Source organism: Accipiter gentilis, chromosome 28 (assembly GCF_929443795.1).
Source record: "Accipiter gentilis chromosome 28, bAccGen1.1, whole genome shotgun sequence".
Taxonomy (NCBI): domain Eukaryota; kingdom Metazoa; phylum Chordata; class Aves; order Accipitriformes; family Accipitridae; genus Astur; species Astur gentilis.
The window spans coordinates 21,502,960-21,525,823 of record NC_064907.1 but is presented as its reverse complement, the minus strand read 5'-3'; the positions used below and the strand labels follow the sequence as shown (position 1 = coordinate 21,525,823).

The following is a 22,864-nucleotide window of genomic DNA, read 5'->3' as shown; positions in this document are numbered from 1 at the left end:
GTCTGCTTCACGATCATCCTGTACTGACAACGCCGTTCCTCTTGATCAGCTCAGTCCCTCGTACGTGTGGGAGTGAGCAGGTTTATTTAGGACCTGACCTTAAGATAGAGTTTAAACTGCTTTTAACAGCTCAGCTGTGGATCTCTCCTGTTGTATTTCTTCTTTCACCCACAGGGAGGCTCTGAGGAGGCTGCAGCCCGGATCCCAGCCCAGCCTGCCTCCCCTGAGCAGCAGAGACTGGAAAAGAGCGAGCCCAGTGGTGCCCCTTCTGATCCCCCACGGCGAGAGCAGCCTGCGTGGGATGCTGCAGCCCGACCAGCTGTGGAAGGGGGAAGAGAAGGTGCCGTGATCAACAGCAGATGATGAGGGTGCTTCTGGGTAGCATCTACTGCTGCTTCCTGCAGTAAATGGAAGAAACTTTCTCCTTTTCCCCACTTCTTCCCTAAAAGGAGAAAATCCACCCTCCTGCACTCTCCTCCAACTTGGCTGGACACCAGCTGCCTGGCAGTGAGCGCAAAGGATGGGCTAGGAAAAAGGGAGGGCCACTTGTTTTCCTGTTGACGGCGTTGCTGAGAGCTTGTGGGGAGGAAAAATGGCGGAAGTGGGGGATTAAAATGAAAATTCACCATTCATCTGCATGTGGGATCATCGGATTGAGCGCCCATCCAGGTCTTCCTACGAGGAGATCAGAGCGCCTCTCTGCTGTGTGTCTTTGGGGTGATTTCCTGAAGAAACAAGAATTACTGAATTGTGCTCCAGGAGCTCTTTCAACCCCTTGCCCACTTCCACCCTGATTTGAGAGTGCTGTAGAGGTCTCAAAGCTATTTTATTCCTACAGGTAGAGATAACGTAGCAGGCAAGGAACAATAATGCAGGTCCCTCAAAGGGAGAGAGGCAGCGGCATGAGCGTCCCATCATGTGTGCCAGGATGCAGTGAATGCCGGGCATGGGTTGTGTTGGGGTGGCTGTGCCGCACACCTACCTGTGAGTCAAAGTCCAGGAGTGGAAAAAATGCTAAATGAAACCAAAATTATCTGCCCAGCTGGGTTGGGCTCTGCTTACTGGAGCTGAATTGCTCAGGGCTATGCTGAGAAATACCAATAGGGCCAGAGTTTATCGGAGAGGCCGTTAGGGTGGAGGCGGTGGAGGTTTAATGCATGAACTTAATGCATGAGCGCAGGGCGAAACTCAGCATGCTTTGATGGAGATCTTTGCCCCTTTAACCCCTTCCTCCCTTGTGTGGCTGGCTGAGGTCCGGTCCCCTGTCTCGCACACCAGGGATGTCCCTGCATTCTGCACAGGAGCCCTTCGGGGTTTTTTATTGATGTGGCTTTTGTGCTTATTCTTGGTACCAAAGAGGCGACGGGAGGGGAGCATCTTGACCAAATACTTGAGGTCCATGAGGGTGCCCCAGCCCATCCATCCCCTCCACTCATATCCCGGCTGGAGCTTTTCCCCTCTCCCGTTCCTCACCTAAGAAGGAAGCTCACAACGACCCAGTTATCTGTTGTGAGCTCCAAGAGCTACCTTAAGCAAATGCTCCCAGATCTGCTCCCTGACCTCCACTCCAGGTCCCAAGTTAACCCACCAACCTGCAAATCCTGCTAGCTACCCTACTTTTTTTTTTTTTTAAAAAGCTTTGAATTCTTGAACAGTCTCATGAATAAACAGATTGAACATGAGGTGATCTTTGCAGCAGGGAAGCAGTATTTTCATTATGGGTAGGGCACCAAGTAAACACAGCAGCTTTGCCTCTCTAAGACAGAAGTCCGTGGCCTGTGAAAGTTTGTTTAGGTTAAAAAAACCCCAAATGGGTGAGATTGCATTTGCAAGGTTGGAGCTCTTTCGTGTAAGAAAACTGGGGAGAAGGAAGTTTACGTCCCCCTCCAGAGCTGTGGGTAGCTGTGGTGTGGGGCTGCTGCCGTAGGGTGTTTGGGTGTCACTGCACCGCCATGTGCTTAAATCGGATGCTTCTGCTCTGCAGAAGGTCCCATGGTAAGATCTGCTCCGGCTGCACTTGGCTTGTTAAAACCTCCCCCCGGTAGCTCCGGCAAATCCTGGCTTGAGCCAGTCGCCTTTCCAGAGGGGTTTTCTTGGTTTGTTTCTTTGTCTTTTTTTTCTCCATGCATGGCAGGGGACTTCTTGCAGCAAAGCTGCTGCTCTTCACCCCTTGGGCTTTTCTGAAGAGCTGGCAACTCTCAAACACCGTCTGCCTCCTCTGTGATGGGTGCCGAGAAGGGGAAGACCTCCTGCAGCAGGTTGGTGACGAAGCAGGGCATCTCCTTGCATCCCTCGTAGGTGCCCTTGGCCTGGCAGCAAAAGGCCACCTCCCAGTTAATGCGGGTCATGAGGCGGTTGAGGGCCAGGTGACGTTCCTCTCCCTCCAGGACTTTGAGCAGGGCCTGGAGGAACATGGATCCAAAGACATTGAGGAAGGCCACGTAGCCTGCAGAGTGTAAAGGAAGGAAAGCAACGTTGGCTGTGCTGTGGCCCCGTGATGGCAACGTTTCCAAAAGGAAGCTCTTTCGGCCGGTGTTGGTGTGTCAGGGGCTTTCCCTTACCTGGGCTGCAGGCGAACATCACAACAGTTTGGGGAGGGATGCAGAGGTAGTCCGCGAAGCAGTCTGGCTCGAAGTCCGGCTTGGGCTCTCCGCTGTCACATTCCACAACCACCCCCTGGTCGAATTCTGCCCCCCGGCAAGCCTGCGGGCAGAACAGCTGTCGTGAGCTTCCCCCTGCTTTGCTCTCTCCCTGTTGTCTGTGTCCAGGGCAAGCCTAAAGCTCCTGGGGTCTTTGGGGGCTCCCTGTGGACCTGTAGCCCCCTCCCCAAGCCAAGCCTACAACACATCCCATGGTGCAGATCCCCTCCTAGCTCCCGTTCCCCAAGTCCTACAGCCCCACATCGTTCCTCTCCCATCTCCATACCCTTCCCATCTCATCCATCCACCATCCTCTTCCCTTCTCATCCATTGCAGCTCAGCTTTTCCAGGCCTCTCTTGCAATAAGCCTAGAGATGGGGCTCCCTCCTCTCTTCCCCATGCATTTCTCGTTGAACCTGGTTCCCCTTCTCTTTGCGTTTACCCCTTCCCTCCATGGAAAATGCGGTGCTGCATGTGCGAACCCAGAAATACACCTGGAAACACAAGAGTCCACTGGGAAGGTGCTGGCAGAGATTCCCCTTGGGTCTCAGCCTGCAGGCAGCCCAGTTTCTGCACAGTCCTCTATTCTACGTGATGGTTTGGTCTTTCTTGCAGGGATGGAGTACTGGGCTGGTGTTGGGAAGGCACTGGAGAGGGACTAGAGCTCTGAGGGCATGTTTCACACCTACCTGGAGCCACCTCTGCTGTGACATGTTGGTTGGGACCAGACCAAATGCCACCAGTGGACATCTCCCAGCATTAGGGAGAGGGGAGCATGCCCTCACCTCTCCCCGTGCAAACTCCCTGCCAAATGCCAGCAGTAAATCCTTGCTCAGGATGTGGCCCGCAGAGATGCCTGCAAGCAAATGGGCTGCAACACCCTGGCACTGAACAGCCCAGAGAGGTGGATGGAGGCCACCGGGAGCCATGGGGACCTGAGAGCCATGGTAATGCTGAGAGGAAGCAGTCCTTCTCTTCCAGCCTAGGCTCTGGGCACCCTCAGCTCTACGGTGTTTGCTCTACGAGGACGGCGTTCGTCAGCATGAGCACAGCTTTTGCCTGCTGATCGAGGTACCCGGACCAGTCTCCGGGTTTGTTGGCTTGCTTGGAGGATGCCCCCGGCTGTCACTGCTTCCCAAACAGCAGCCAAGACCCTTACCAGAAGAAGACGAATGCTGTGAGTGATTTATACTTGCTTTCAGGTGAAAAGATTTCTGTGTATTTGGATAATGTTTGCAGAGCTCACGCTATCTGCTGGTATCCGTCCAGTTGCTGAATTATTTGTTTGTTCAGTGATCTAATCCTCCCTGTCAGATCAGTGTTAGAGCGTACTTCCAGGGCTCCTTTCCTGCAAGGGCATGTTCACACTCCTCTCTGCTTTGCTGCTTGGGAACCAGATGTGGGCTTTATTTTTTTTCCCCTACTACATCACCAGTTCACAGCTGGGCTTCTCCCAGCCCTACCCCAGGACTTTGCTGTGCCCAAATGTCACAGTGATGGGATCTGAAGGCAGTTTTTACTGATTCGTCTATATCCTGATGGTGTCTGGGAGGAATATTTGATCCCAGCAATGTCGTATATCATGGTGAACAATTTGGTTTCAGCACAGGTAGTCCAGAGGGTGCAAATCACTGGGAGAAATGCTCCTGTCGGGAGACACTGGGGAAAGGCCAAGGCTGTTTATCAAAGAAGGGCCACATGTATGGGTGATGACAGGCTGTGAGAGCAGTGTCTGCAGTGAGCAAAGAAACCTCAAAATCAGTGAAAGCATGAAAAAAGAGGTCTGGAGGGTTGTGGTGGGAAGCTGGGGAGCGACAAAAGAATCGAGCTCTCACATGGGTGTAGCAAAATCCACAATTAAAACAGACATACCAGCAGCAACCGCAAGCCTCATGCTTGTGCCAGTCTAATTCTGCACAAACTTAGCAAAAAAGGGATCAGATTATCATCCAGTAGCCGTGTTACCTGGATAAAGAAGATTTTGGGTATTTTGCTGGGCGCCAAGCACTTCTCTGAAGATAAAATCTGGAAAATCCGGGTCAGTTTAACTGGCTCTGAGTCGCAACCGAATATGACCCCTTCCTTTCCATGGCTGGAGATGACACTCACAAAGTACTCCCCGTGCTCACAGCAGCATTCTGCAATGACACGGCCAAAGCGATCCCTTCGAGCAGCGACTCAGGATGTTGTGGAGGTTACTTAGACCGAGAGGTGGGATATGAGAGACAGCTGGGCTTGGGGTAAGATGAGGAGGGGGTTTAGGGGCTGGCAGGGGGACGCATACCTTGCTGGTAAAGGTCTTCTATCTCCTTGGCTGTCTTGTTATGCATCAGTTTCACCTTGTAGTTGAGCCGTGAGAGTACGTTGGAAAGCTTTTCCGCTTCCCTCTTGGCTCCTCTCCGGGTCCCAAACACCACATCACCATCGCTGCTGCGGAAATCGGTGTTGACGATGACAAGAGCCCGGCTTTGCCTTGGCTGGGACATGCTGGGATGCCCCCTCAGATGGGTAGGTGGTCTCCAAACCCCCACCGCGCCAGCAGGGAGCTCAGGCTTGTCTAGCAGTGAGCCCCGAGTCCTCCTTCAGGAAGTCCAGGAGAGCATATCCTGCTCCGCTGGCTGACTCAATGCTGGCGCGGCTGATTTTCAAGGGCAAGGCAGGAGCAATGTCCTGTCACCTGCGAGATGGCACCTGGGCATGAGTCACGGGGGTAGGAGAAGGGCCATGGTTCCCCCCTGGGTTCAGCGGGCATCGCCGGCTGCAAGAGAGCTGGGCTGGCACTGTCCAGCCTGGAGCATGGGGGGCATATGTTAGGAGTTAAAAAAAAAAAGAGGATTTTGTTGTTTGGGGTTTTTTTCCTCCAAAGGAATGGAGGGGAGGTTGGAGACTGATGAGGGTTGGGAACGCCTGCATTGCAGAAAGCACCAGGAACAACGAGGCGATCCCTCCCTGCCTTTCTCACCCTGTCTCCGAGTCCTGGTTTCCCCCAAAAGCCAGGCAATTCCTGCTTCCCATCGCTAACCCCAGGGAAAATGGCCTCTTCCAGCTTCCCCCACGAGCTCCTCGCAGGGCTTGTCGGACAGTGTTGCCTAACCCTGCCCACTCCCAGCGAGGCGGTAGGCACTTGCCAGCTGGTTTTACCTGCTTGGAGTACCCATTTATGGCAATTCTGCAATTATTCCTCCCTAAAAGCAGTCTGTGCTGGTACAGGAATAGACACCAGCAACCTGCTCACAAGGATGAATCTCAGCTGCATCCTTTCTCTCCTTCCCTTCCCAAACTTGCTGACCTGGAGTGTTGAAAAGTAGCCCTCTCGCGTCACCCTAACCCCAGGCCTGCTGATCCCACATCACAAGGTGCGAATCACAAGATGCTTGTTATGATTTTATTTCTTTCTGGTCTTGTGCTTCCCTTCCCATTCGGAGAGGGCTTTGATCGTCTTCCCAAGCTTTTCCCAGCAGACAGAAAGGCTATGCTTTTTTTAATGCTAAAGGAGTGGGTGTTTGCACCATCGCACGTCTCTGAGCGATGGGGGGTAAAGCAGCACCAAAGTATCAGCAGCGTTGCAGGGCTGAGGGGCTGCATCATGGTCCTGCTACTCGGCTGCAACAAGGTATGACTTTGAAAGCACTGTACAGCTAGCAAGCACCGTTGCTTTTTAAAGAGCTTTAAATCTGGCTTAAATCCCTTCACGCCTGGCCTCGGCCTGCCAGAAGGACCCACTTACTCCACCAACCCGTTAAACCAGGAGCTGGCACCTTCCTAAAGGACCATGTCTGTGAGCCTCACCTGGGCACCTTCATTAAAACACAGCGATGGGGCTTGGGTTGGTGTGATTTTTTTTTTTTTTTCCCTTGCTGAAACGCAGACAGTGCCTGTCCAGCAGCTTGCAGGGGTTTTACCAAACCTGCCTGATGCTGCCCAGACAAGCCCATGCACGGCCCCGTCTTGGGGAGGTGCTGCTTCCTCTGCCTCCGCAACCCCCAGGGCTGCCGAGCCCCACATGGAGCTTAATGAGCCCAGTGAAGCTTCAGGAGCCCAACTCGATGCCAAAGCTGCTGTCTGAAAGGGGGAAAGCATCCCCATGGGGCTTGCTCCCCTTGACCCAGCAGGTCTGGGGGCTGCAGGTGAAGGTTGATGCTCTTCCGATGGTCCAGGCAGCTCTCGGACACTGGGGGGGGATCAAGTGACCATGGGTGGTGTTAGTAGAAGCTGTTGTGTTTTGCCTTCTGGTGCAGCCTGGTTTTTGGGGTTGCCTTGACTTCTCTCCTGGCCACTGCTGCACACGGCAGCTCTTGGAGCACCTCTTCCCTACTCTGGGAGGCGAGTTTTGCCCTCAAAAGGGTGGCCAGGGATCAGTACTGGCTTTTACTCGCTAGTGGTGGATGTTGTGGTGGAAGGAGGTGAGCTCTAGGTGGGTAAGGTCCAAGGCAAGCTGGCTGGAAATGGGAATGGCGTCTTCCTGGGCTGTAATCCTTTCGCTTCGTGTTAGAGAAGGATGTGCCACAGGTGATTTACAGCAGAAAATAAGGGGGTGATCTGGGGGGAAGGGAGGTCCTGGCTGGTGGGACAGCAGGCGTTAGTCCTTCTTCTTAGCATCGGTAGCCTGCGTGCGCTTTTTCAGCTGTGCCACGTCGACATAGATGTTGCGCTTGAGGACAGCGCTGGCGCAGATGAAGGCTCCTTGCAGGGCTCCCACGAAGCCGCCCAGGCACAAATCCTGCCCTGTAAGAGAGTGGAAGACAGTGATGGCAGTGGCTGTGGTGGGGACCTGGGGGCAGCCCGTGCTCTCTGTTCCCAACTGACCCTCAATGCTGCTGGACACCACCATCGCCATCCATCATCTGCCCTCCCCACCCTCCAGCTTCCTGCACACCATCCCTTGGGTTTGAACCCATGAAACCCCTCCATTTGACCCCTTCCTTCTCCCCAGCAGGGAAAGGGTCTCATGCTGCCCAGCTAAAATAAATCAGCGCTGGGCAAGGAGATAGCGTCCAGGAGCTGGAGGAGGCACAGCCTTTTCCTCCTCCTGCTGGGGCCATGCAGCTCCACTTAGACATGCTCCAGCGGCTCTTGCACTGCCCTATGGCATGGCAGCAGCTTGTCCCCTTATTTCATTGAAGGATTGAAGGTTTTCTCCCCCTGTATCCTGCTTCCCCAGAGGTGTCCTAATCTGAAAGCGTGGTGTCTAGGTGGCGGCCATGGTACCTGTCAGGTAGAGGTTGGGGACAGCCGTCTGTGCCCTCACGGTAGCAATGGCTTCAGCTTGCAGGCGGGCGATGCTGTGGTCAATGCCGTAGATCTCGCCCTTGGGGCTGGCAATGTAGTGCTGGTTGGTGAGGGGCGTCCCTCCAGAGATGTACTCGATCTGGGGGGGGACAAGGGGACAACATGGTCTGCCTGGGGTAGGTGTGATGGTGTGGGGTGTCACACCGTGCTCCAGAAAGCTGTTTTCGTGGGGTACAGGCTGGGATGGGTTTCCTTGCAGACCCTTGAGTGGTGGTTCTGGCCAAGTTTGTTCCCAGGATGGTCCTGGAGGATCATGGTACCCCCAGCTTGCACCATGTGTGGTCAGGAGGCAGCAGCGATGGGTTGGTGCTGAACCTTATGTCCAGCAGACCTGGACCCTGCTTCTATGTTTGCAGGATGGGCCTGGGTAGATGGGACCCAGGAGAGGAACTGGAGGACCTGCAAACCCCAGGTTTCCTCACCCTGTCCTCGATGCGAGGGTAGAGCTTGAAGACAATCTGCATGATGGTGTCCACAAAGGTCTTCTTCAACTCCTCATAATCATCTCCCCGTTTTTTGACCTGCTCATCCTTCCACTCCTCAAACCACTCATATTTGGTGAAGGTCACGATGGCCAGCGTGGATTTACCTGCAGCAGAACAAGGTCGGGGCGGTTGTCCCTCTGACCACCCTCATGCCACCATTTCCTTGCCACAAACCCAACCCTCCCCATGCAAACCCTTGGGATGTCCCCAGGTCTCTGTGGTCCCGTATCCTTAGTCCAGTTATCGTGAAGACCACTTTCCATGAGCAACCTGCTCAGCAGCTTTGATCATGGCTATTTTAGGAGAAACTCCTCATTTGCAGTCATCAAACAAACCAAACCCCAGCAAGAGTTTTCAAGCTGCTCACAAGTGTTCATGGTTGGGCTTCAGCCTTTACCTGGGTGCCTTGTTTCCCAGGTGGGGTCCTTGGCCGATGGGCAGGTGACAAATATGACAGGGATGTTCTTGGCAGCTGCTTCTCTGGAAGAAGCCAGGTAGCGATTCATTCTGCAGAGAGATGCAAGGGTTTGGGTGGGTGTTGCTGAATACCTTTCCCTGAATACTTGTTATGGCCAAATCTCCGTGCAGCAAGGATCTGCCAAGAGCATTTTCTGAGTCACCACCCATCTCCTTACGCTTAATGAAGCACATCTGAGGTGAAGCCCAACCTACATTTCATCCAGGTCATTTCCTGGGTACATGAAGTAGTTGGTGGGCTCCAGCCCCAGCTCTTCCCTCGAGCCATTAAGACCTACGAAGACGGTGAAACCCCCTTCGCCATGTGTTGCCATGCGAAGCTGAGACTGGATCTCTGTGATACAGAGGGAAGAAGAGTAGAATTAGTATTTTCTGGGATCCTCAGCTACAGAGAAGTGGTTTCTCCTAGAAGAAGCCCTCCTCATATCTACGTTGCTCGCATGTTAGCTTATAAAACTGGTTTATCTCAAAACATCCCGTGTGTGCTCAAGGGGTGGGACTGCAACTCCTGCAAACTCTAAGGAAGGCAGTGGCACTGCAGTTTACTATAGGGGATGGTTTATGGTACCCTTGGCTTGAGCTTTTGCTGGATTTAATGACCTTCTCAGATTCAAATGTGCTCCTGCTCTGCAAACATTGAATGGTTGTAGACCAGGACCATAGCATTGCCCAAAAATCTTCCACCCAACCATGCCCACTTTCAACCAGCTGTGTCTTCTTCTACCCAACCATGCCCCTTCCCACCCAGCCATGCCTCTTCCAAAGCAGCAAGTAGATTTTGTGGCAGCACTAAACCCAACTTTACATGGACTTTTCACCAACTTTCACAAGTTCTGGGGTGCTACGCTGTGGTTTTTTGGGAAACTGAGCAGCAAGCCAGGGCTTTACTAAGTAACTATGGCTAGTTTGGGCAAACTAATTTAGGCTTGATTAAAAACCCTGCAAAGAAACACGTGGCCAGTGATGGTTTTGAATGCTGCGACACGAGCCGTGGGGTTTTGCTTATTTCTAAGAAATAATTATAAAGAAGCCAGTTTCTGATGTTGCTCAGAGGAGGATTAATGCCATAACCCTAATGAAACCCAACACTGCCATTTTACCAGGCAAAGCCCGCGCCTCCGCTGGCAGGAGCCGTTCGTAGGTGTTGAAGATCCCAGCATCCGAAATGATAACAGGAGCAAAGATGTTCACCAGATCTTGGCCTTTCTTGACGCTCACACCTGGAAAGGAAAGGTGAGATGGGGAGGAATGGCTCGGTTAAAAAGCAACACCATGGCAGGGAGAAGCCATGCGTGTCCCATCCTGTCCCAGCACTCACCGCAGGCTTTGCCCTGGGCGTCCAGCAGGATTGTCTGCACTGGTGCCTTTCCAAACACATTTCCTCCAGCTTTCCGGATAACGGGAATGATGTGGAAGGCAATTTCCCCAGCCCCTCCTTTGGGGTACCACGCGCCATGGAGAAAGTGGTTCACCAGGATGCTGTGCATGGAGAAGCTGGCCTTCGACGGGACCACGCCTGAAAAAAGGGGCAGCTTAAGACGGGTTTGTGGTGAATCGTGGTTTTGTGGCTTATCCTGAAGTTTTTAGGATGAGGAATGCCTTGCCCTCGGCTGGACACGATGCTGTAAGAAAGGATGGAGTGAGAAACGATGGGTCATCAGTACCTGGAGGAGCAGGGAGGGCATCAGACGTGGGTGGCAAAGCCCGTGGCTCTTTTGCAACTGGGGGCCACGAGCAAACCCCCAGGGTGGATGGGAGGAAGGGAAGGGGAAGGCTCGGGGTGAAAGTGTTACGGTGAGGCCAGGGTGGTGCGTGCCAGTGCGAGGCCAAGGGTGGGTAGATGTTCCTTTGTGTAAGAGGAGCAATGCTGCCACGCCGTGAAGCTGAAGGAGGAGGGAAAGAGGTGAAAGCGAGCAACGGGGACAACCAGCTGCTGGCTTGGGGACAAGGATGCTGGCAGAGCATCCATGCACGTAGCATCCCTCACCCGCAAACCGTACAGCCATCACCCTTATAAAAGCAAAGAAAAAAGGGTTTTCTTGCTTTTTTTTTTGTTCCTAAAGGGTTTAACTTCACCTCCATGGCACCCTGAAGCTTCCTGGTTACCTACCATAGGTGGGGAAGATGTAGCTGAAGACGGCCCTGAGCTCGCGGTTGGTGGTGAGACCATCCACCACCTCCTTCAGGCTGCGCGATGCCAGCCGGCAGAAGGGGCTGAGCCGTGGCAGCAGCCCCGAGCGGCACAGCAGCGTGGCCAGCACCCGGGGGATCATTTTCAAGACACCCACCAGCATGGTCCCTCTGGCGACGCTCTGCAGGAGGGGAGGATGTCGCTAAGCATCTGCCACGAGGGGGGCTGCGGACAACCCCAGGGTGGGCTGGAAAGATGCTCAAAAGCATCTTTTTCCCCTTAAATGTATTGCTTGGCCAGCAGAGAGGTGACAGCATCTCTTAAGAGCCACATCCCAGCGAGGCGTGGGCAAGGTGAGTGCTTCCTCCCCCAAGAAGCTCCCCTGCAGCACAGGCTCCCAGCCTTTGCGGTGGTTTTGAAGCATAATTCATGTTAATTTAGCACTGTTTTGATAACGATTGCAATCACCCCACCGGCTGGGAGGACCCAGAGCATCATCCCATGGTGCTCAGGGAGGGGGGGTGTGTCAGGTCTCGTGGGGGTCCCAGCACATCCCGTGGGACCACAAGCATCCACAGGGAATGGGGTTACAACTGTGGGTGCAACGCTGGGTTTTTGAGGCAGAAAAGGGAGATTTTTGATGTGTTTCCCAATGCTTTTGGAGCCAGGTGGGGGCGGATTTTGAAAGCCACTATTCTCTGCAGTTGCCCAATATCTGGGTGTTGGGGGGGAGTGGGAGTTTCCCCTCCTCGCTTGACCCCCACAGAGAGGGATCAGAGCCAAAAAATCCCCCCATCCCCTCCCTGCAGCGAAGCCAAAGCACTCTTTACCTTCACCAGCCGCTCAAACTCATCGATAGCGGCCCCCTCCCCGGGAAACTGCTCCTTCAGGCCTTGGAAATATTTCTCCTTCCCCGAATAGATGCGGTATGTCCTGCCGCTGCCAGGCTCCCCCAAAACCACGGTGTCATAGACAGCCGGCAGCTGAGCCCACTCCAGCTGCCCCTCCGTCAGCTGGTCCACCATGAAACGGATGATGGAGCCCTCCTGCATCTGCCCCACATAGTGGATACCTGGAAGATGTATTTTTGGTTTATTTTGGGGTTTTTTTTCCTTTTTGTTTTACATCCCATCACATACCCCTGGCATGCACAGGACCCTCCTCTTATTTTTCCACCCCCACCCCAGCAGCTCTGTATGGAGGGGAAAGGGAAAAGCTGGGAAACACCTGCCTTCCACTTTAGGTCAAAGGGAAAACCAAGCGCTCGCCGTTGTGTTTTTAAGCAGCTTTCAGGAATTTTGTTAAACATTGATATTTTTCCTTTCTGTATTGCCGTAAATAATTAATCCCATGCAGTTCAAGGGATGCACAGAGCTGGACTTTGTCTTGCTGGAAGGAGTTTGCCAAGGGAGATGTGTACGGGAAATTCTACAGGGGCTGAGCTGGATACGGGGAATTTTATAGGGTTTTGGCGTTACAGCGACCGGGTGCGACCGGCAGCACCTCATCCGTCAGCAGGAGGATTTCAGGGCAAGGGAAGGTGTGTGATATCACATCGCTCAGGCAGAAAAAGCGCTCGTATAACGCGGGGCAGGTGCTGGGGATGCCCTCTCTGGGTCCCTACGGGTGTTTTGGGTGCAATTCCCACCACGGTCATCCCCCCCACCACGACCTTCTCCCCAGTGCCCCCACCCTGTGGCTGAGCCCCCCCCCACCACCTTTGAGCCAGAGGTGAATCTGGGACCCCAAATGCTGGCGGGGGCCGTACCGGTGTCAAACTCGAAGCCCTTCTCGCTGAAGGTGTGGCAGCAGCCCCCCAGCTTCCCGTGCTGCTCCAGCACCAGCACCCGCTTGCCCGCCTTCGCCAGCAGCGCGGCAGCTGCCAGGCCCCCGATGCCGCTGCCCACCACGACGGCATCGAGCCTCTCGGGGACTTTATCTGCTGAGAAAACTGGGGGTGGGGGGGGTGGTGGTGAGAAAACAGCGGTGGGATGTGGCACCCCCCCGAGTGGGCGCACAGTGCCCGGCGGGTGACCCCGAAACCTTGCTGGGGGGCGATGCCACCCTTGAGGGGGTGATGCCCCCCTGGGGGGTGATGCCACTTTGGGGGGGTCATGCTGCCCCAGGGGGTGAAGCCATGATGCTGGGGGGGCGATGCTGCACCGGGGGGGGGGGGGGTGGGGGTGGCGGGAGTGGATGCCGGCCCCGGGGGGGTGATGCCACCTCGTTGGGTGATGCCGCACCGGGTGCAGATCCCACTTTGGGGGGGTCACGCTGCCCCAGCGGGTGATGCCGCGCTGGGGGGGTTAATGCCGCCCCGGGGGGTGATGCCGCCTCGGCGGAGCTCAGGGACGGGGCGGGGGGTCCCGCGGGGCGGGGGGGGCCCCGTACCTGTCTTGACGACCGTCCTGCGGGCAGCCTTGTCGGTGACGAGCGGGGCGGGCGGGCGGCGGGTATCGGCGGCGAAGGGGCTGGGGCCGCCTCCCGCCCCCCACGGGAACCGGGCGAGGAGGAGGAGGAGGAGGAGGAGGAGGAGGAAGAGCAGCGCGTACAGCCACATGGCGCTGCGCCCGTCTGCCGCCGCGGCTCCGAGGGCAGCCCCGCTCCGCCCCGCCGGGAACGGGCGGGCGGCACCGGAACGGCCCGGGGCGGGCGAGGGGGCGGGCTGGGAGCTGGCACCGGGCACTGGGAGCTGGCACCGGGCACTGGGAAATGGCGCTGGGAGATGGCACGGGACACTGGGAGCCAGTACCGGGCACTGGGGGCTGGCACCGGGCACTGGGGGATGGCGCCGGGAGCTGGGAGATGGTACTGGGAGCTGGTACCGGGCACTGAGAGCTAGCACCGGACACTGGCAGCCGGTACTGGGGACTGCCCCCGGGGCCCCGGCAGCCCCGCCCCGCGCCGCGGTCGCGTTCCCCGCCGTCTGACCCTCCCGCGCCGCCGTCGGCCGCCCCGCGCGGCGCCTGCCGGGCACTGTAGTCTCATGTGGGTTGGGGGGGGGCGCGGACTACAACTCCCGGCAGGCAGTGCGACCGCGCCTGCGCACTGCGCGGCGGCGGAGCGGGCCCGGCGGGCGGGCCGGGAGGCCCCGCCGCCGCTTCCGGTGGGAGCGGGGTCAAAGGGCGGCGGGTCCAAGGGCGGAGCGGCCCGGTGGGGCGGGAGGGTGATGGTTGGGGACCGGGAACGGGCGGGGGCTGCGGGAAGGGCCGCCCCGGAGCCGGGCCGCCCCGGAGCCGGGCCGCAGGAGAGGCCTCCAGAGGGGCCGGGGGGGTCTCTGAGGGGCCGTCACCCCCCTGAGGCCACCGGGTCCCGCCGGCTGAGGCTCCGCTGCGGCTCCCGCCGAGGAGGGGGAGGCCGCCTTGTTCCCCGCAGGGCATGAGCGGAGGCACCGGAGTCGAGGAGCGGTCTGAGGAGCGGCACTGTTTTCCCGCGCCCGGCAAGTCCCTCCCCGTGCGTGTCAGGCCTAAGCCCTGCCCCTCGCTGTGCTTCCCCCCCGTCCCTCCGCCGTGCCCCGGCCGGCACCCCACCGTGCCCCGGCCTCTGGGCAGCACTCCTCGGTGTCAGACAGCTTTCCCCCCTTCCCTTTATCGCTTTATTTTTCCATTAATGCCCGTATAAAATGAGCTTTTGGGGTACCGAAAATGATCTTCCCGTTACCTGAGGTGGTAACGCAACAAAAAAACGTGCCCGAACGGGTCTGAGCCGCTTTCACGCCCTTCCAGCTGGCTGGCACGGTTCTGAGCCTGTGAGCAGAGCACGGGGTCAGTTCCCTGAGGGGAAGAGCTCAGGGTTTTGGGGTTCTCTGGGGAGCAGTTGGTTCTTTGGGTCTGTTCTGGTGGGTGACATTTGTGTCTCTGTCTCTGCTTAGATCTCAGCTCTGAGGCAAAATGGTCTCCTGCAGGCTCTCGTGCGGGAAGTGGGGCAGCCTGCGGGCGCTGGTAAGCTTTTCCTCTGCTTCCTTCGTATTGATCTCGTTGTTTCCTGGTGGGGGGAAATGCCTGGGGAGCTCGAAGGGAGCCCGAGGAACCCAGCACTGGGCTCACAGGCAAAGCTGTCTGGCTCCAGCTTGGCAAAGCCTTAGCCTCGCTTTGTCCCATATTTGCTAAAGAGAAACCTCGCAGCATCTTGGGGGATTCTGATTGGGGTTTCTTCCCCAGGGAAGGGGAAATCCTGCCTGGAGATGTCCTGAGCAGTACTGGGGAAGGGAGCAAACAACCTCCCGGGGCCTCCCAACTGACTCTAACCTCTAGCGTGCCTTTCTTCCAGCAGAGATCAGCGAGGAGCTGCGTCGAGCCCAGGAAGAATGGGAGTCCGTGGAAGAGATACAGTCAGGTACAGCTGGTGCCAGGGATAAGGGGGATCATTACGGAGTTGGACAGAAAAGGTCTGGGCGGGGGAAGGGACCTGGGTCCCAGAGGGCAGGAGCAGGTGGGTGTGCAGCTGGGGGGATTACTTGGGTATGGGGTGAGAGCTGAGGAAAGGGCTGGAGGGAGCAGGAGACCTGCTGCCTTCCCCCAGCTCCCCAAGTCTTCGCCCTCTTGCTGTGCCAGAAGCTGGGAGTGAGCTCCCTGTGCTGGAACGGCCCCTCTGACTTGAGGCAGGAGCTCGTTTCGGCACCAGGAAGCTGGAGCGGAGGAGCAGGGCTCATGCTGGGGCAGGGAGCTAATCCTGTTGTCTCCTTCCCTGCAGGGCTGGGGGGGACGTCAGCCAGTGCCGCACCCCCAATCTCCTTCAATGAAGCGCTGCAGTACTTCCAGACAGCCGACCTCTCTGAGTGCAGGGTACGGGCAGGGCCCCGCGCTCTCGCCCTCTCTCGGGGGTAGTTTTAGTAAGTAGGAGAGGGGAGCGTGGTGGGAGAAGCACAGCGCTCCCCTTTTTCCCTTCCACCTTCCCTTGGCTTGGCTCTTCATGTGGTCCCATCCCTCCCAGCTTGCCCACGGGTTTCTCTCCTGCCCAATTCCCCAAGGGACCAGCCCTGATCATTTCTTTGCATGTTTTCTCCTCCGCAGAAGAAAGTCCGGGCAACAGCGCGCAGGCAAGGCCTGGCTGCTCTGGTTCGCTTCCTCTTCGGCCCTCCCCGGCTCCAGCCGCAGCTGCAGGGAGAGCGGGAGCTGGCTCTGGCCATAGCACAGTGTGAGTGTCCCTTCCACCCCAGTGCAAGCCGCTAGCCCGGCCGACATCACCTTTATCGTGAGAGCTTTGGAGGGGGGCTCAGGGGTTTTCTGGGGTCTCTGCCCACTTATCCTGTGGCAGCTGCTTGTCCCAAAGGATGCATTCTCCATCTCCTTTTCTCCCTTGCTGCAGACATACTCACTTCTAGTGGGGATCAATGGATCTCTTGACCCCTTTCTGTCGTGCCACGGTAGCTGTTCCGCATGTACACCTTGACACAGCACTGGGAAGGTGCTCCATGGCTCTACAGCCCTTCCCACTCTTTGTTTCATGACCACAGCAAACGAGATGTGAATCTTCCCGGTGCTTTGGTGTGGCGTGTGTCATGTCTGGCTGTCCCATGGTGGATCACACGTGCTGAGCACGTGGAAACTCCTTGCCTGTGGTTCCCTGGGCAGCGCAGCTTTGGCCAGCAAAACTTCACATGATGCCAGAATTATTCATTCCCCCCACGCTCATACAAACGCAGTCGTATTAGTTGTGTTTCTGCACCTCTAATACATTTTCCTCTCCTTCCCTTCTCCCCTCCAGCACGATAAACATAGCCTGAACATTCTCTTTGTCACCATAAGCCATTCTCAGCTGCAGGATTTGATTTCCAGCTGGGCCCTGGCTTTACCCTGCAGCTGGTGGTGGTTTCTTTCCCTGCCATGTCTCTGTGCCAGTGCTTGAGGGCAGTGGGGCAGGGATGCTGAGGGGTGTTTTCTCTCCACCAGGTGGTTTGGATGATAATGAGAGAGTGCACATGAGAATCCTGCAGACCATTTACAAGAAGCTAACCCGCTCCAGGTTGGGCTGCCCACGCTATGGGGTGCACTGGGAAGAGCTTGGCTTTCAAGGTAGGGCAGAGGGAGAGACCTCTGGAGCAAACCTTTGCCAAGAGAGATCACGCTGGTCCCGTTCCCTCCTCTGGAGGTGGTATCTAGAGGCAGCATAAAGGGTTTGCCGCTCGTCTCCCTTCACACGGTCCCTGCTGCTGTTTCATAGAATCGTTGAGGTTGGAAAAGACCTTTAAGATCACTGAGTCCAACCGTTAAACCTAACGCTGCCAAGTCCACCACCAAACCATGTCCCTAAGCGCCACATCTACATGTCTTTTAAATATCTCCAGGTATGGTGACTCTACCACTTCCCTGAGCGGTCTGTTCCCATGTTTGACAACCCTTTTGGTGAAGAAATTTTTCCTAATATCCAATCTAAACCTCCTCTGGTCCAACTTGAGGCCATTTCCTCTTATCCTATGACAGTTCCCTCAGGCGCTCCTCATAAGACTTGTGCTCTAGACCCTTCTTCAGCTTCATTGCTCTTCTTTGGACAACTCTAGCACCTCAATGTCTTTCTCGTAGTGAGGTCCCCAAAACTGAACACAATATATGAGGTGCAGCCTCAGATCAACGCTCCCACCCAACTTGGTGTCCCCTGCAACTTAACCAAGGGTGCACTCGATCCCCTTGCCCAGATCATCGATAAAAATATTAAACAGAGCTGGCCCCAATACTGAGCCCTGGTTTCGTAGCAGATCTGTCACTGCCCCAGCCAGCTGTCACAACCAGTCCAACATCTGGACTGGCTGGCCAGATAACACCAATACCCGCTGCCACGGTTGCCTGTGTTCAGACAGCATGGGCATAACAAGAAGTAGTTGGCGTAACCGCTTTGCCTGGGCCATTAATGCTCTTCATTAGCAAGCGATCTCTGCGGCTAATGAGCCATCTCCAGAGGGCTGGTTTATTAACGAAGCGCAGGTCAGGGCTCTGTCACTAAGGTTGCGTTGCAGGTTGCTTTCAGCCTCGGCTGTGTAAGACAAACAGCGTGATTAAAGCTGTCACATGTGGCCTCGCAGGAGTTTTCGGGCTGGTTGACTCGCAAGTTAAATAGGCCAGGTTTTAATGAAGCCTAAAACCCTCAACAGGAGGGAAACAGCTCCTGCTGCTCTGTCCTGTAGCATACACAACTGGTTTTAAGGGTTAATTTACCAGACAAATGTGCCCTGGGGTGGGTAGAGCTTAAAGCTACTAATTCCTAGAGAAGGTATGGGGATGGGTCTGTGGGTGGGAGAGCAAGACCTTGTTAATGCCCATGTGAAAGAGGCAATGGCACCCATCCGGCCCTGGTTAGGGAAATTCCCTGAAAGCTTTCCCTTAGGATGCAATTCCTGAAGGGAATCACCAGGGTTCCTCCACTCTCGAAATATGGTGACAGTGTATAAACAGCCTGCGGAAGTGGGGAGGTGACCAGAGAGTGACTCCATGCTGTCCCTCACTTCTCTGGGCTGTCCTGCCCTTCCAGGTGCGGATCCCGGGACTGACCTGCGAGGGACGGGGATGCTGGGCTTGATGCAGATGCTGTACTTTGTCATGGACTCTCAGACACTGCCTCTGGCTCAAGAGATTTTCAGGCTATCCCAGCATGAAACCCAGGCACGTCCTTCCACCTCCTTCGCTTGCTCCCTGCTGTGGTATCTACCTGTTAATTTCTAACACTCAGGGAAAGGGAAGCACGAAAACCTTCTCTTCAGAGTAAGGGCTTGATTTTTTTTTTTTTTTTGCTGTTTAATCCCCCTTGCGCTGGTAAGGGGAAGAAGGTGGTCCCCAAAGAGCTGAGGAGTTCCGACCAGTAGCTGGAGCCAGGCTCCAGGTGTTGGCTTTATTCTGGGAATGAGATTTTAATGTCCTGGTGGAAACTAGAGATCTGTTCCTGGGATCCTGGCTTGAAGCTGAACTTGTACAGGTTAAAAGGGCTGGAGAAGTGGGCAAAGAGCAGCATGGCATGAAAATGGGAGCGAGTGGAGCCCGTCTCAAACTTGGCATTTTAGTCTCAGATATGGTTGGGTTTAAGCCTGGCTATAAGCTCGGCTTGATGCACAGCATCCATCTAAGCCTGTATCCGTAGTATTATTATCCTCCTACATGGATCTGTTGCCTGCAGCCACCATCCCATGAGTTTGGGGCCACACGGATGTGGCATAGGAGGGCCGAAGGTGTTGTCCGGGCCCCTCTGTATGCCGCAAGAGAGGAGGCTTTTTCCAGCCAAGCTGCAATAATGCTCGTTCTCTTGCAGAACTTCCCCTTCTGCATCATGTCCGTGAACATCACCCGCATCGTCATCCAGGCCCTGAGGGAGGAACGTCTCTCCAGGTGAGGTCCGGAGCGGCCGACAGCTCTGTAGCTGGGCTGGGTGGTGGTTTTGGGGTCTCAAACAGCATCCTTGGCTGGTTCCCGCTGAGTGGGGTCCCTGCCCTGCGGCTCCGTCGGCTGCTGGGACGGCAGCCGTGTCGGCTGAGCCCCTCTCTGCCTGTTTCAGGGAATGCAACCGCAGGCAGCAAGTCATTGCCGTGCTGAACGACCTGTATGCAGCGGCCTTTCTGCAGCTCTACCGTGTCTGGAAATGGCAGCACAAGACCATTGTTGACTCTGGCTTCCTCCTGAAGGGTTTGTTTCCCTGCACTTTCCTCTCCTTTCCCAGCTGAGGAAAATAACCCAAGGCCCAGAGGACAAACCTGGTGTGTTCTCAGCACATTCATGTCCTGCTGAGACCAATCCCAAGGGGTGTAACACCCTTAGAAAGCCCCAACCATTCATCATTTAACCTCTACAATGACATTTTTCAACAGTCTTTTAAGTACCCACGTTCCCCATGGGGTGGTTTTTTTCCCCCCATTTTGCATCTCAAATCTTAAAGACGAGCACCCGTGGAAGCGCCCGCCGTGTTCAGAGGGCTGCTGTGTTGTGGTGACTTGAGGTGGGTGACAAATGGGGATGCTTCTTGCTCCCCAGGCTCGCTCATGTCATGCAGTGTGGTTGCATAAGCCCTGTTTGTGGCGTGGGGTGTAAGCAGAGTCACCGATGGCGTGTTTTTCGCAGTGAGCGCTAAATTAACTGGCGAAGTTATTTACTCCGGAGGAGACTGATGTCAACAGAGCTGCTCGGATGTGCCGTGTTAATGGCTCCCTCTTAAAACGGGGTCCAGCTGTTGCAGTCAGGCTCAGCTTTGATCTGCTTGCCTTGGGCTTTCCCTCCCAGGGGGATTTCAGGGGAGCTGAGGCTGACGCTGAGCTCAGCTGGGGGTTTTGGCAAAAAGCTTTTCACGCTCTGTCATCCTGAGCAAAACATAATTGTGCCCTTTCCTGAGGGGATACAGTGGGACACCAGAAATAATACATCAGTCAAAAACTTATCCTGGGAGTGCACTGTGTCCCTGACACCATCGAGACCTCGGTCTCTGTCCTTATGTGTTTCCCTCTGACCTCCCCAGAGCTGGAGTTATCCACCAAAAAGAAACCAAAGCAGCTCCTGAAATCCCTGGAGGCCTACGTGAACCGAAGCCCCACGGCAGACAGCCTTCAGCAGCCATCCTTTTCCTCTGCCTCCGGCGGCAGCGGCAGCCAGCCCGGCGAGGAGATCCACTTCACGGGCGTTTGTGACCTGCAGGTTGAGCTGGAAGGAGAAGCCCGACTGATCTGAAACGGAGGGAGATGCACTGCAGGGAGCACTGCTCATGGTTCAGCTCTCGGTGGATGCCTGGCTGCTGTTGCTTCTGGTTAGGGGGGAGCTCAGGAAGGGCCATGCAGGTCGAGGTGGTAGACACAGAGCGATGGGAGGTGGCCACTGCCCTGAGAAGCGCAGCGAGAGAAGGGTCTGGGACCAAGCTGAGGGCGGTTGGGGGCCTGGGATGCCATTGAGGGTAGATTTTTGCCCTAAACCCCCAGAAAGGGTGGCCTGGTCCTTCCCCCTCTTGCCCTGCAAGCGTCCCAACTGCGGTGTCAGCATTGCTTGGTGCTGTGGGAGCAAGCTGCAGGATTTGACCTTCTCCAGGCAAAAATCTTCTGAAGCAAAGGGGGAAAACGTGGCAGAGCGAATGGATTTCGTGAGCCACTAGCCTGGGGACTGGGATAGTCTGTTTGCCTGTCTCAAATCCATGCTCCTGTCTGTCTTTACCCCCAGCAGGAAAGTCTTGTGATGTTCCATGCAGAGCTGGAGCACGGTGACAGGGTTCCTGAATCAAATCACAGCTCTGACAGCATCTGAGAGGGTTTAAAACCCCCTGGCTTCGGGCCACAGCACCTTAATTTTGCATTGATGGCAGGGTAAGAGCACAAGTACAGCCCTGTTGCTGAGGCAGTGGGGGCAGCTCGTCCCCCAAGGTTTGGCGACCCCCCCTCCCCCCGAAGTCCCCTGGGATGTTACTCTGTGTGTCAGCACCTAAAGAAGTTACTAAAAGGAGGGAAAAAATGCTTTTCTTGGTGTAACAGAGACCTTTGGACTTGGATTTGCTTCTGGTCTTTGCGGCTGGGTGAGGGGAGAGGGTTTCTGCTGGCAGGGGGCTGCTCCAGAGAGCGCAGAGGGGCAAAGCGGGGTCAGCCTGGCGCCAGGGAGCCAAATTTGGGGTTCAGCAGTGGAAAAGCTGCTCTGGAGGAGAGAAACCAGGGTTGAATTCTGTCCCAAGGCGAGACGAAGCCAAGAGCAGGAAGAAAAGTCCCTCCTTGTCTACAAACCTTGTTGAAGAGGAGGCAAGACTTTTGCTCAGGGGTTCCCAGAGGCTGGGGTACGGTTTCCCAACAAGCTCCCTCCTTTCCCAGCCCTCCGTGCCTCAGTTTCCCCCTTTAGGAAATCCACTTTACAGCCCTGTCCCTCCCCGGGTGCAGTAAGGGGATGAGCCAGGAGCAGTAACGGCTGCTCCGTGCCTGACGCGAGCCCTCAGCAGGGCTTGAATGCTTGAAAAGCATCTTCAGCCCTCAAAAGAAGGCGAGGGGAATAAAAGCCCCCAAAGCCCAGATTTGGAGATAAAAGATGTGTTTGAACAAGAGAAGCGAGGAGCTGGTGGGATAAGAGCGCCGCACGGTGCTAAATGGGCCCTGACGGCTGCCTGGTGCCGTTACCTCTCTGAAAAGGCAATGGCCTTCCCCGTGGGGCTGGAAAATGCTTTCCCTGGCCAAAAATTTAAAAAAACCCCAAAACTAATAAATGGGCAAAAACGAACCTGATGCTGGTTTTTTTTCTTTTCTGATCCTGAATTATTGCGTAAATCATTTGGAGGTGCGGGAGGAGGGTGGGATGGGGGCAGCCAGGCTCTGAAGAAAACAAAAACCGCCTTGGGGCTGGTTTGGAGGGGGACGAAGGGGAGCGTGGGCTGGGCTCCCCCCGGGCCTGCGGCTGGAAGGGGGAACTCCGGGCTCGGCTGTTTTCCCTGGCTACCTGGGTCCGGTGAGAATGGGGGTGCTGGGGAGAGGAGGTGGGTATGAAGTGGGGGGGGGGGGCCCGGGAGGGATGCGGGGTTCCCATGGGTGGGAGGACGGGGCTTCCGGGGGAGGATGTGAGTGCCGGGGCAGAGATGGAGGTGCCAGGGGAGGGATGTGGGTGCTGAGGCAGGGCTGGGGGTGCTCGGGGGGGATGTGGGTGCCGGGGCAGGGCTGAAGGTGCCAGGGAAGGGCTGCGGGTACCGGGAAAAAGGGGAGCGGGCTGCGGGAGCAGGAGCGGAGCCGGGAGCCGAGCCCGGCCCCGCCGACGGACGCGTGTTCCTTCCCCCCCCCCCCCCCCGGGTCCGCCCCGGGGGCGGTGGCTCTGCCCCCCCCCGCGGCCGCTTAAAACCCCGCGGAGGCGGCGCCCGGCAGCGCAGAGCCCGGCAGCGGTACCGGTACCGACAGCGGCAGGCGGGGAGGCGAGGTAGGG

The 22,864-nt window shown here is 56.2% G+C and overlaps 3 protein-coding genes across 9 annotated transcripts; 1 reads left to right on the top strand and 2 right to left on the bottom strand.

The window, feature by feature from the left end:
* Positions 1-1,634: 1,634 nt before the first annotated feature.
* LOC126051633 (caspase-3-like) lies at positions 1,635-5,125 on the bottom strand. Its single transcript, XM_049831118.1, has 3 exons — positions 4,924-5,125; positions 4,605-4,777; positions 1,635-2,703 (listed from the first exon to the last, which is right to left on the bottom strand). Exons 1-3 carry the CDS (start codon positions 5,123-5,125, stop codon positions 2,335-2,337), a joined length of 744 nt encoding a protein of 247 aa, XP_049687075.1. The 3' UTR covers positions 1,635-2,334.
* An 891-nt stretch (positions 5,126-6,016) lies between these two features.
* Positions 6,017-13,636, bottom strand: RETSAT (retinol saturase). The gene is made up of 11 exons (XM_049831099.1): positions 13,413-13,636; positions 12,790-12,972; positions 11,852-12,093; positions 11,001-11,202; positions 10,209-10,406; positions 9,991-10,110; positions 9,086-9,224; positions 8,811-8,920; positions 8,351-8,517; positions 7,848-8,007; positions 6,017-7,364 (listed from the first exon to the last, which is right to left on the bottom strand). Exons 1-11 carry the CDS (start codon positions 13,579-13,581, stop codon positions 7,219-7,221), a joined length of 1,836 nt encoding a protein of 611 aa, XP_049687056.1. The 5' UTR covers positions 13,582-13,636; the 3' UTR covers positions 6,017-7,218.
* Positions 13,637-14,043: 407 nt separating this feature from the next.
* ELMOD3 (ELMO domain containing 3) lies at positions 14,044-22,174 on the top strand. Of its 7 annotated transcripts, none has more exons than XM_049831106.1 (11): positions 14,044-14,127; positions 14,369-14,474; positions 14,893-14,962; positions 15,291-15,356; positions 15,714-15,805; positions 16,034-16,157; positions 16,913-17,035; positions 18,486-18,616; positions 19,257-19,333; positions 19,500-19,627; positions 20,451-22,174. In XM_049831106.1, the coding sequence occupies exons 2-11, from the start codon at positions 14,400-14,402 to the stop codon at positions 20,657-20,659; spliced, it is 1,095 nt and encodes a 364-aa protein (XP_049687063.1). In that variant the 5' UTR covers positions 14,044-14,127; positions 14,369-14,399; the 3' UTR covers positions 20,660-22,174. The 7 variants fall into 7 exon arrangements, with proteins under 7 accessions (XP_049687063.1, XP_049687065.1, XP_049687066.1 ...); XM_049831108.1 differs by having other exon boundaries at positions 14,076-14,127; positions 14,397-14,474; XM_049831109.1 differs by lacking the exon at positions 14,044-14,127 and having other exon boundaries at positions 14,172-14,474; positions 15,294-15,356.
* Positions 22,175-22,864: the final 690 nt, after the last annotated feature.